Source organism: Lathyrus oleraceus, chromosome 7 (assembly GCF_024323335.1).
Source record: "Lathyrus oleraceus cultivar Zhongwan6 chromosome 7, CAAS_Psat_ZW6_1.0, whole genome shotgun sequence".
Taxonomy (NCBI): Eukaryota; Viridiplantae; Streptophyta; class Magnoliopsida; order Fabales; family Fabaceae; genus Lathyrus; species Lathyrus oleraceus.
The window spans coordinates 507522454-507535643 of NC_066585.1; the positions used below are offsets into that span (position 1 = coordinate 507522454).

Sequence of the window (13190 nt, forward strand, 5' to 3'; positions counted from 1 at the left end):
GACTTCGTAGTGATAAGAGAATTGAGTATGATTCCAGTTTATTTAATGAATTTCATAAACATGAAATTATACATGAAACAATTGACCATATTCTACTAAAATGAATGGTAAAGTAGAAAGAAAGAATAGAACTCTTACTGAACTAGTTATTGCTATCATGGTAAAGTAGAAAGAAACAAAATAACTCTTATTGAAACAACTGCATCATACTATCTTGCAGTACTGTTCGCAGGTGTTTTTAGAGAACAATCACGAGTTTAAATAGTCTATGAGATTAACCCAAAAAATCTCAGAAGCAATTTGTGCAAAAAACGTGTACAAGAAAGAAAGTATGTGTGTGAAGTGATTCTGAATGTCTGTGTGCAAACAAAGTCAAGACAAACTTTATAGACGTAAAAGATTGAATTAAAACAAATGAAAACTCCAATAAATGGAATTAAACAAAAAGCATTAAATGACAAGCATAGAAAATGATAAGAATTGTAAAGTGTTTCAATTAAGGAAACAATAAAGATAAATAAAGAAATAGGAAGCAGACTCACATGTTGCTCATAAAATATTTCGCACTTTGACTCAAGTACTCTAGTTCTATAGAGAAAGTATATGAATTTTATGACTCTGGATACAACATATCAATTCTCTCTCTCTCTCTCTCTCTCTCTCTCTCTCTATATATATATATATATATATATATATATATATATATATATATATATATATATATATATACTAAACTAAAGATAACCGTTTCCGACAACTTGTTTCTAGAAAATAGTGTTAGAACAAGATTTGGTTCTGCATCTATACCTTGAGTTTTGATGATAACGATGTTGTATTTGTGTGAGAACAATTTTAGTATCCTAATGGTTTGTTATTGTGTATCTTTAACAACCAGTTACGATTCTGATCATATAATATGCAACATCATTAGTCTCTGAACTTTGCATTCCAAATTCGCTTCTACGCTGCAATTAGAAGTTCTGAAAAACATTAATATTGTTGCTGCAATGTTCTTTCTGCTTCTGTGTTATTTCACCCATCAAAAGCTTCTAAGGAGACTCTATATTACTGCTGCAATGTTCTCTCAGTTATTGCTTCTAGACGTGACTCTGATCACCAAACTTCTGAAGAATGGTAAGCTTCTGAAGTTGTGTTATGTAGCTAAAGATTCTGAAAACCACAAGACAGACGATTGAAGTTATCAAGGTTCTGACTGAGGATTCTGAAGACTCTGAAGATTCTAAAGACACTGAAGAACTCAAGCCAGACTACTGACACTGTCAAGGTTCTGACCCAAGGTTATGAAGTTTTTGAATCTAGCTCTCTACTTCTTCACTTCATGCTTCAATCATCTTTTATCAGAAGCTAATGAATCTGAAGATAAGATCAAATGGGAACATGATCAAATAGTACATGGCACAAATCGAACAACCTTTCCACTACTTGATTTCGTGGGCAAGGACAGTACTATACATCACACCTGTCACTGAATTTGTGAGTGAAAGGACAGTGTGATATCATTCCTTTCCCATCCAACAGTAGACAACCGCTCAAGGAGCTTTCCCCATTTTACCCTCCAACGATCACATGCTTCTCTATATAAGCATGCATTGGATACTTGAAGAAAATTCTGATTTTGCACAAGTATTTTGACAGGCTATTTTTGTTTGTGAAAAGCTCTCATTCTTTGTATACAATGTTCTTTAAGTGTTTGTTTTTCATTTGTGTAAAAATCTGCTTGTGTAGAAGCATCTTGTAACACACAAACCTTTATTCAAACTATTTATTTGATTCCTTAAGGAGGTTATCCTTGATAAGACAAATAAAGTTGTTCTTTGTGAGTCCTTGAGGAAACTAAGGTTTAGTTGGATCCTTGAGAAGACCAAGAAGGTTATTTTTTGTGTTTATTGTAATATGTTGATTATAATGGATTAAGTCCTTGTGTATAAGTAAAATCACCTTGACGGGTAGACTAGATTAGCTTTGTGTTTCAAGCGAACCAAATCTCTGTGTTTGTATCTCTTCATTATTAAACTTGTTAGTGGTGATTTTGTTTTGGAAAAAGCTTTTGCTTGTAAAACCCAATTCAAACTCCCCTTCTTGTGTTTTTCACACCTTTAAACAGACATGTCTTCAAGAACATGCAACTTAGTCTTCTAAAGCACTACCACATTGTCAAAACTTACAAACTACTGAAAACCATTATCCCGCGTTCGTAACTGCTCTTAACGACTAATAATTGCATGTTCGTCGATGGTGGTTGTTGAAAGCGCTAAGATCCCTCTCAATTCTTTAGTTTCCAAAATGTTTTAAGTATTTGAAGTCTATCGTACGCTTTGAATTCAACACAGTGTCGAGAGACCAATTCAATATGTTTCTGAGACTCCTCCAAACCATCTTTCAAGATCTTCTCTTGAGATTTTTCCCAACCATGTTTCAAGACACTAGTCAAAACCTTCCAATCAACGTATTCGTTCCTGTCGACTTGTGTCAATCAATGCTAACACTAAAGATTTTCCCAATGCGAGGATTCAATTGACTCTTTCCCAAACGAAAAATCCAGGCCAACAGACGCCTCCAAAAAATGCCATTTTCGATCATATGTGTCAAATGGAAGAAATATGGCATTTTTGTAACCCTTCGACACTGTTTGCCTAGTTTGTATACGTATCAACTAGAAATTTTATTATTTAATTTATTATTTTTCCTTGGTCATCATGACCACTTTCTACCAACCATTCACGTCACAGACGTGCGTGCGAATGATCACCGTCATCCCCTATTTCCAACGAGATTAAACTAAAAATGAAATTAAGACAAAGATAATTTAATTCCATTTTTTCATCTTTTCCCATGACCTTTTGGTGCCAACTGTTGACCTGAGTGCGCCACATGTCCGAAATTTAGTTTGAGGGAAAAACTGAAACGTTTTCTTCCTTTGGATATTTAACACGTTCTTCCTCAGTCCTATTCTCTTTCACCATTTCCTTCTTCTAAAACACGAACAGAAAAAGAACCCTAGAGAGCTTTTTGCAGTTTTTTGTCATTTTCTTCATCATATTTATTTCTAGAAAACCTTAGAGAATCAACAATGGCCCCAAAAATTCAATTACGTCATGCTTTAGCTGTTGTTATTGAAGAACTACTCTACATCAACGACCGTGTCTACATTATGAACCTCCCATGGAGAATGGAAGAAGAAATATTTGGTATGGTAATGCTCAAATTCTCTACTCTATTGCAGGTACCATCTTTGCTTTCACGAGTCCTCTCCCTAGACGTATTAAGAAACCCCAAGTACTGAGAGATTTCTTTCCTTGCTACCCATCTTATGAACCCTTGGTGATTGTGGATGCACCCTCTGATTAAGGATGCTTCGTACATCTAGAGGCTGGATAGGGTTCAAGAAAAGAAGAAACATTTCTGGAAAGATCTAGGTATGTTTGACCTGACCCAACTGTCACTAGTTGGTCCCAAATACAACTAGTAGTTATGTGTTTCTGGGATACCTCGACCAACACCTTTCACATTCCTTATGGGATGATAACCCCAACATTTTTTGACACTGCTGCTATTGTTGGCCTTCGACCAACTGGAAAGTCTTTTGAGCCTTCAACAAAAACCATAACCAATCATGAGTTTACTTTCACCAGAACTACTTATAACACGTTCATCGAAGATCATCATGCTTTAATAGATTGCATGGATACCCAATAACACATCGCTTTCTTGATCTACTGGCTTTCTCAGTATGGTTTTTGTTCTTGATCTGTTCAGGTGGCTAAAATTTTTGTCCCCTTGGCCACCCAACTCAATGAAGGAATACAAAATTTCCTTAACAGACTCATTCTATGTGGCTTGCATTAATCTATGGGGTTATCCTCTTAAGATTTGAAGAAAAGAACAAATCCTGAAAGCCTTCAGGTAGGTGGCCCTATCTGACTTTTGCAATTGTGGCTCAATGCCACTTTTGAACCTTCCCTAAAAACCAGGATTCCTCCTAACTCAGAGGTAGGGGTCGAAGATTCGAAGATTGACCAAATTACTCCCTAGGATGGAAAAGTTGTGCCTAAGGAGGTCTTTGAGATGTATTTTGACATGTTTTACAAATGCAAGACATTTATTTCGACTATGGCACTGTTCGCCAGTCGACAATGTGAACCTGAATGGTATAGGAAACCATTTCATAATCTTTCCTGCCATGAAGGGAGGGAAATACCTACTATTTTGCTTGCATTCTTCCAACCCACCATTCTTTGGACAAGGCTTACCTCTCTAGACAAGAAATGCATTTAATGCACAAGTTCCCAACGCTAGTGGTGTTCCATGACTACCATTCGCTTGGCCTAAACGTAAAAGGAAAGACATACACCGTAAAAACGATGTTGGAAATACCTCAAAACCTATGGAGAATTTCAATCAATCTTGATGAACAAGATTGTAACTACCCACACAATAACAACGAAAATAGAAGAACAATGGAGAAAGAGAGAGTGTATAAAATGATGAAGGAGAAGAGTAATAAAATTCTGCAGAGTTTCTCTCTGCCCACAAACTGTGGAAAACTTTTATTCACTTTGCAATTTCAAAATAATGTGAACTACAAGTGTTGTGAATACTCTATTCACCTCTATTACAAAATAAGGGTTACTCCCTCTATTTATAGTTTTAGGTTAACTTGGACCTCAAGCCAAGGCCCAAAACTATAAAAGCCCAAAATAGCTAACACTACTTAACACATTACGTGGTTTGATACTTCCTTGCTCTATCGAGCAACCTACTTCGACACAAGGAATTACAATTCAACACACCATATAATTCATTGTGTCTAAGCTATCTACATTCATCATAACTTTTAGTCTTCTGGACACTTCGACTTGCACTCCCTTCATCATGATGTCTGCAATCTGATTCTCAGTTCTGCAGTATTCCACTTTCATCTTCCCATCTGCTACCTGCTCTCAAAGATAATGGAACCTTATTTCGATGTGCTTGCTTCGACCATGTGCTATTGGATTCTTCGCCAGATTGTTAGCTGACATGCTATCGATCTTCATGGTAATTGCTCCATGACTCTTTGCTGTTATCTCTTCGACCAGATTCACCATCCATGTTGCTTGGCATGCACAAAGAGAAGCAATTATGTATTATGCTTCGCATGACGATAATGCCACTACATGCTCTTTTCTCGAACTCCAAGCAACTGGTGCACCACCTAGCATAAACACATAGCCATTTGTGGATTTTCGATCCTCAATATCACTACACCAACTTGAGTCAGTGTATCCCACTAATTTGCATTCTTTTCCTTCATCAGCTGCAGGAAACAAAATGCCATAGTCGAGAGTTCCTTTCAGATACCTCAGTATCCTATTCGCTGCTACTAGATGTGATACCTTTGGCTTATGCATGAATCTACTCACCATACCTACACTGTATGCTAAGTCAGGCCTTGTGTGACAAAGGTATCGAAGCGACCCAATAAGTCTTATGTATTAGGTTGGATCAACATCATCTTCATCTGAATCTTTCGACAGTTGTCATCTGGGTTCAGCCGGAGTCGAAGTTGGGTTGCAATCTTGCATCTCAATTCTCTTGAGAATTTCGCCTGCATACCTTCTTTGATGCATCATCAAACCTCTACCACTCTTGTAGAATTCGATGCCAAGAAAATATGAAATGTCAGCCAGATCTTACATTTCAAATTCCTTGTTGAGATCACCTTTGAAGTCTTCGATCTCCTTCTTGCAGCTACCTGTTATCAACAGGTCATCGACATAAAGGCATAGTATAAGCAATTCACTCTTGCTTCTTCTTACATATACTCCATGTTCAGATTTGCACTTCACGAATTCCTTCTCCCTTAGAAAGCCATCTATCTTCTTGTTCCAAGCTCTTGGAGCTTGTTTAAGTCCGTACAGGGCTTTATGCAGCATGTACACTTTTCTTTCTTCGCCATGTTTCACAAACCCAGCTGGTTGTGCAACATAAACTTCTTCTTCTAAGGGGCCATTAAGGAATGCCCATTTCGCATCCATCTGACACATCTGTCAGTTGTTCATGTTTGCTAGACCAACCACCACCCCGATTGTTTTGATCCTAGCAACAAGTGCAAAAACTTCATCGAAGTCGATTCCTTCTTTCTGAAGAAATCCTTTCGCCACAAGTCTCGCCTTGTGCCGAGTCACTTATCCTTTGGGATTCACCTTCACCTTGTATACCCACTTCATATCGACTGCCTTCTTGTCTTGGGGCAATTTGACAAGTGACCAAGTGTTGTTGACTTCGATTGACTTTAGTTATTCGTCCATTGCTTTCATCCACTTCAAATCTTTCAATGCCTCAGCTGCATTGACAGGTTCGACATCTGCATAGAAAGCATAATATACCAGCTCACCTTCTTCATCAACCACATCATCTGATGTAATCACACATTCTTGAAATCTTGCAGGCACGTGTCTTGTTCTTTGAGGTCTGCTTGTACTTGCTTCACCTCTGACTTCTTCTTGTCGAACTTCTCTTTCGACTTCACTAGCTGGTTCATCATAAAAGATTCTCACTGAATCTTTCTTGACATTCTCAGTCCAATCCCATTCTCTAAGCTCATCTATGATCACGTCCTTGCTGATCACCACCTGCTTATTCACTGGGTCGAACAACTTGTATCCTCCAGTCAAATGATATCCTATCAGGATCATCTGACTCGACTTGTCATCAAGTTTTCTTCTCAGCTGATCTGGCACATGTCTATGTGTTATAGATCCAAACACCCTCATATGACTCAATCTAGGCTTGACACCAGACCAACATTCTTCTGGCGTGATTCCTTCTAGCTTCTTCGTCAGACATATGTTCAGGATATATGTCGCAGTCGACACAACTTCTCCCCATAATTCTTTGGGTAAATGCTTGCCTTTCAACATACTTCTAACCATATTCATAATGGTTCTATTCTTCCTTTCTACGACTCCATTCTATTGTGGAGTGTAGGGTGGCACCACCTCATGCACAATCCCTTCTTTCACACATAATGCATCAAAGTCTTTCGACACATATTCTCCACCATCATCAGTCCTCAAAATCTTGATCTTTCGACCACTCTGTCTTTTGACCATAGATTTAAACTTGGAAAATACCTCGATCACTTCACTTTTCTTCTGGATCAGGTAAGACCACAATTTTCGACTGAAGTCATCTATGAATGTAACAAAGTATTTGCTACCTCCAATCAAATCCACCTGGAGAGGACCACATACATCAGAGTATATGACTTCAAGAATTGCCTCCGACCTACTTCCTGCATCCTTACTGAAGCTGTTCTTATGTTGCTTCGCTTGCACACATTCTTCACACACTTCGTTTGGAATGTCGATTTCTGGTAATCCTGAAACCATATTTCTTCTCTTTAAATCTCTGATGTCTTTGAAATTGAGATGGCCAAGTCTGTAATGTCATATCCATTCATCTCTGCTGGTTGCTGTTGCAAGGCACTTATGCTCTATCATATTTAGTTCAATCTTGAAGGTTCTATTCTGAGACATTGGAGCCTTCAAGATCAACCTTCCATTTGAGTCGAGAACTCTCATCATCTTGTCTTCGATCGACACCTTGTAGTTCTTTTCGACCAACTGCCCTATGCTAAGCAAATTACTCTTCATGCCTGGTATGTACAACACATTTGGAATTACTGACCTCTTGCCATCTTTCCTCATAATTAGAACATCACCAACACCTTCAGCTGCTAGAGTGTTATCATTTGCAAATTTCACCATGTTCTTCATTGAGGGTTTTATGTTGACAAACCAATCTTTTCTTCCAGACATGTGTGATGAGCATCCTGAGTCCAAGTACCACTGGTCCTTGAATCTCTCTTCTTCTCTTGTTGTAACCATCAACAACGTCTCTTCTTCTTCGTGCTTCGCCAACTTTCCATAAATTTCTTGATTCTTTTGCTTTTCTGGACAATCACTAGAGTAGTGACCATACTTCTGACAATTGTAACACTGAATGTGACTCTTGTCTGGCTTTTGACCACCACATCTTCCTCTACCTGCAACACCACCTCTTTGGTTGCCTTGGTTCCAGGGCTTTCTTTGATTCAACAAGCTTCCTTCTTGCTGATTTCGACCAGTCGAATTGTTGTAGCCTCCTTTGCATTTGTTGCCATTCCAACCACCTTTGCCTTTTCTTTCTTTCGTTGATTGAGCCTGCAAAGCCATATCACTCTTCGACTTTCCTGCAGCTCTTTCAGCCATTCTTTGTTCATGAGATTCAAGTGTCCCTTGAAGCTCTTCCTTTGTCAGTTTTGACAAATCTTTTGACTCTTCTATGGCTACTACCACATGGTCGAACTTAGGAGCCAACAACCTCAAGATCTTTCCAATAACAGATCTTGATGTCAACACTTCTCCACATACCTTGATTTGATTCACCAGTTTCGTAACCTTGGTGAAAAAATCAGTTATGCTTTCACTATCTTCCATCTGAAGCAATTCATACGTTCTTTTGTGAGTTTGTAACCTCACCTCTTTCACCTTCTCCGCGCCTCCAAACAATTTCTCCAGAATTTCCCATGCTTCTTTCGCTGACTCTGCATCACTAACCTTTTCAAAGTTATCTGCATCAACACATTGATGGATTATAAAGAGAGTTTTATAATCTTTCTTCTTCAATTCTTTATGTGCAACCTTTTCTTGATCCGTCGCGGCTTCTGCAAGCGTTGTTACTCCTTCCTTCACAAGATCCCAAAGATCTTGATAATAGAACATAACCTTCATCTGCTTGCACCAATTCTCATAATTGGTGTTCTTGAGAATTGGAAGATTTGTTGGAAAATGCTTGTTTGAATGATTCGTTGTCATGGTGATTCTCTTCCCACGAATCGATTAAACCGGAGCTCTTGATACCAGATGTTGGAAATCCCCCAAAGCCTATGGATACTTTCAATCAATCTTGATGAACAAGATTGTAACTACCCACACAATAACAACAAAAAGAGAAGAACAATGGAGAAAGAGAGAGTGTATAGAACGATGAAGGAGAAGAGTAATAAAATTCTACAGAGTTTCTCTCTGCCCACAGACTGTGGAAAACTTTTATTCACTTTGCAACTGCAAAATACTGTGAATTACAAGTGTTGTGAAATTCACCTCTATTATAAAATAAGGGGTTACTCCCTCTATTTATAGATTTAAGTTAATTTGAACCTCAAGTCAATGCTCAAAACTATAAAAGCCAAAAATAGCTAACACTACTTAACACACTAGGTGGTTTGACACTTTCTTGCTCTATCGAGCAACCTGCTTCGACACAAGGAATTGCAATTCAACAAACGCTGCCCCTGCAAGGCAAAGGAAAAAGTTTGGGGGAAACTGTTATGGGTCACCGAGAAGGCCTAGAAAGAGAGGTCCAAGATCAAAGCTATTGGAGAGCACACGCAGGAAAGGAGAATCTTTGTTCTCTTGAACACAAACAATTAATCTCAGTCCCTAGCTCGTAACACACTGTCTCGATCAACCGAACGGTCCCCAGCATGACACGCCGCATTCCAACGATTATAATCGTTTGCTATATAAATAGACAAGTGCACCATTTTATAAGGAATTCGAATTCATCTCCGTTACTCATGATTTTTCATTCTCTCACTAACTTGAGTGATTGAGTGATAACCTTACAAAAACACCTCTACATATACATACTAAAAAATTCAATGCACCACATCAGAAGTCTAATCACATCGATCCATCTCATATTTCTAGTTTACTCGCAGAAGAGTTACTTTGTTATGTCAAAAGCTAATATCTAATTTATTAATAAAATGGTAAAACATTTGTCAATTATCTTATGCTAAAAGTTTTGTTTCATGATACATTTTATGAAAAACAAGTTTTCATGTTTTTAAAACAATAAAAAATATAAAAGAATTATTTTCATTATTTACAAAAATACAGCATCTTCGACTAATTTTTAATTTTTTGATTATGATTTATTTTAAAAATTTCCCAATATTTAGTTTATAAAAATTGAAGTGAAAGTATAAAATATACTATTTTCACCCTGTCTAAGATTACTCTCACTCACTCGCCCAAAATTGTCTATATAATATTAGATTTATCAAGTTAAGTCGGTGAAATAACAAGTAAAATTTGTATGTATATATAACACAAGCTGTCTATATATTCCTTATTTAAAAGAATATCGGAATTTTCTAAAACTTTTGATAAAAAATTAATTATTTTTAGAAAAAAATAAAAAAATATCGCAGTTTTCCAAAAAAAATAAGTTAAATCGTTGGATTGACGAGTAAAATTTGTGTGTATCTATAACACAAGCTGTCTATATATTCCTTATTTAATAATAACACAATAACCTGTCTACCTATTACATCACTTTCACCCAAAAGCTGTCTATATATTACTATATTTTACACTTTCACTTCAATTTTTATTAAGATGGCTGCGATGATTAACAACAGAATGGGTAAAAGGAAGAAAGAGCAAGATGATGATGATGATGATGATGACAATGTCTCTTTGTCACATAGTAAGAAGCCACGTCTGGTCTGGACTCCTCATCTGCATTCAAAGTTTCTCCATGCTGTTCATTTACTTGGCTTACACGGTATGTATGTTGTTTACTACTACAAACTTGTTGTTTCACTCCATCTATTCTTTCATTCTTTCTTGTCTGCAGAGGCTGTTCCTAGAAAAATTGTTGCTTTGATGAATGTTGAAGGAATTACCAGGGAACATGTTGCGAGCCATCTCCAGGTATACTTCTTCCCAAATCTTGATAAATCTTTATCCTTCTTGATCAATATTTTCCCATCCGCAGCATGCATGTATATTCTTGATCATAGTTTTCTTGATAAATCTTGATGATTCTTGTTCAAAAGCCTTGATGATTCTTGATGAATGTTCTTGATGATTCTTGATGAATGTTCTTGATGATTCTTGATGAATGTTCTTGATAAACGTTGATGAATAATGTCCGATCTGCATACATATATATATATATATATATATATATATATATATATTGATGATGAATATTGTGGTTATGGTTGACCAAAGGCACTGACTATATTGATTGTGATGCAGAAATATAGACTGAGTAAGAAAAAGGCTATCCATATCCATCAACAAGATGACACACTTCCTTCAACGATGATTCTGAAGCCTACTCAATCTCAAACCTCCTTTACCATTCATCCACAATCTCAATCTCAAACCTCCTTTACCATTCATCCACAATCCTACAACTTTCCTGTAAACCAAACCTCAACTTTACTCCTCCCTAACATGAGTGGAGTCGGCCCTTCAACACTAATTCGGCCTATTCAATATCAAAGCTCAAGTTTATTTCCAACTGTTCTTAACCAATCTGCGACACCGTTCGACTTCCATGATAGTATGGCTGCTAACTGCCCTTCATTGCTCCAAATGAATTCACATGATCTTGTTGGATCTGATTCTTCTTCAAAAAGCACAAGCATTTGGGATTATGATTGGCATACAAATTACATGAAAAGTGAACCTCAGTTGCTTCAATTTCCCAACAATTATTTGCCGGTATTGGAGTCTGACAAAACAAGTGAAATGCAGACACACAATGTAGAGCCGTTTATTGTTGGATCTGCTGCTTCTTTGGAAGACACAAACATCCAGGATTATAGTTTCTGTTATGATAATAGTCCAGTTGCCTTTTCGGTTGAAGAAACAAATTCTAAAACTTCAGACTGGGGATGTCTAGAACAAGAGGATCTCACAAATATGTGGGGAAGCTTAGAACAAGAGGATCTCATGAATGTTTGGAAGTGCTTAGAAGAGGAGGAGGATGTCACAAATGTTATGCAGCCTTTATGTTATGAAGCTCCTCAACAAACTTATTAAAATTAAGCTTGCAGGCATCACTATATGTTGATGCTTCTTAATCAATTAACAATTATTTTAGTTTAAAAGACATTGTAACAATGATTTACAACTTATACTGCAACCACTTTTGAGTTGACAAGTATTTAGAGCTTATTGCAAACTTTGTTTCTTGTTTTAGTATTTACAACTCTTGTTTATCAATGTTTGGTTATGCAGTTTCATAATAATTTTAACATAGTAACAACAGACATAGATATGGTTCTATGCTACTCATGTTTTGAACCTTGTGAAGCTAATCTAACATATCTTGTTCCAATAATTTCAAAACAGAATCATATAAGTTCAACTCTACTAGTTACCACTTAAAACTTGCATGAGTTGAACAAATGCCTTGTTATTCAAGAAAGCCATAGACAGTGACTTGTTTTAAAAGTATGAGAGAACTTGGAGATGGTACAATATTTTCTGTCTGCATATGGTTTATGATTATTTAATGTTTGTTAGTTACAAACTGAGCCGAATGAGCAATTTTCTGATATAGATTATATATAGTAATTTTATTTCTCAAGTAAAGTATGTGTTATGTTTCTTTTAGGTATGTGGTTTATAATACTAATACATTATTATTCTATATATAATAATGGTATCCACGAGCAACAACTTCACATGAAAAGGCTTTGTGCACACACATAAGTGAAAAAGTGAAAGCATGAATGATGTGTCTGCCTAAATCAATTTTCTGTCATTTAGCATCCGACAAGTGTATTCTTTCACCCATCACAACTCCACCAGTTCTATTTCATGGTTAACTTATGTTAATTGAAATTAATTAATTTAATTTATAAACTTTTTAGAAATAAACAATTTAATACTTTTTAGATGGGTTCAGAATTGAAATCAATTAATTTAATTTATAAATTTTATAGAAATAAATAATTTAACACTTCATTTATGACGGAGAGGGAATTGACATGTAAGGGTATCATTTGAACGTCAAATCAATAAGAGAATAAAAATTGATGTGAGAGTGAAAATGAATTTAAATCATATTTTTTCATTCACGTGGAGTCCTTTAATATATGAGAGTTAATAGAAGCGGTCCAGATCTAGATCGAAGGTATGCTTCCACCTTTGGATTTTTGGCCGGTGCAAAATAATTGTCCCTAAGATTTCTCGTGGCATGACACCGATGTGCATTTTATAGGGGTCGAGTTCCCTGCACCAGGATCGTTGCTTTGAGAAGTGAAAGAAGTTTAGCATTCGACGAGGACAACCTAGAGAACAAGTGCATTAAATGTGAGTCCCATCATGAAGACG

At 36.6% G+C, this 13190-nt stretch overlaps 1 protein-coding gene across 2 annotated transcripts; it reads left to right on the forward strand.

Annotated features, from left to right (window-relative positions):
• Positions 1 to 10471: 10471 nt before the first annotated feature.
• Positions 10472 to 11892, forward strand: LOC127108097 (two-component response regulator ORR24). Of its 2 annotated transcripts, XM_051045468.1 has the most exons (3): positions 10472 to 10620; positions 10693 to 10769; positions 11100 to 11892. In XM_051045468.1, the coding sequence occupies exons 1-3, from the start codon at positions 10476 to 10478 to the stop codon at positions 11889 to 11891; spliced, it is 1014 nt and encodes a 337-aa protein (XP_050901425.1). In that variant the 5' UTR covers positions 10472 to 10475; the 3' UTR covers position 11892. The 2 variants fall into 2 exon arrangements, with proteins under 2 accessions (XP_050901425.1, XP_050901424.1); XM_051045467.1 differs by having other exon boundaries at positions 10472 to 10769.
• The last annotated feature ends 1298 nt before the right edge of the window (positions 11893 to 13190 follow it).

What these genes read in the sequence shown, in the direction of transcription:
- LOC127108097 (XM_051045467.1), top strand. Translation starts at nt 10,476, where the DNA reads ATGGGTAAAAGGAAGAAAGAGCAAGATGATGATGATGATGATGATGAC. An exon ending in ATGTTGCGAGCCATCTCCAG is followed by an intron (nt 10,770 to 11,099) that starts GTATACTTCTTC and finishes ATTGTGATGCAG; the next exon opens with AAATATAGACTGAGTAAGAA.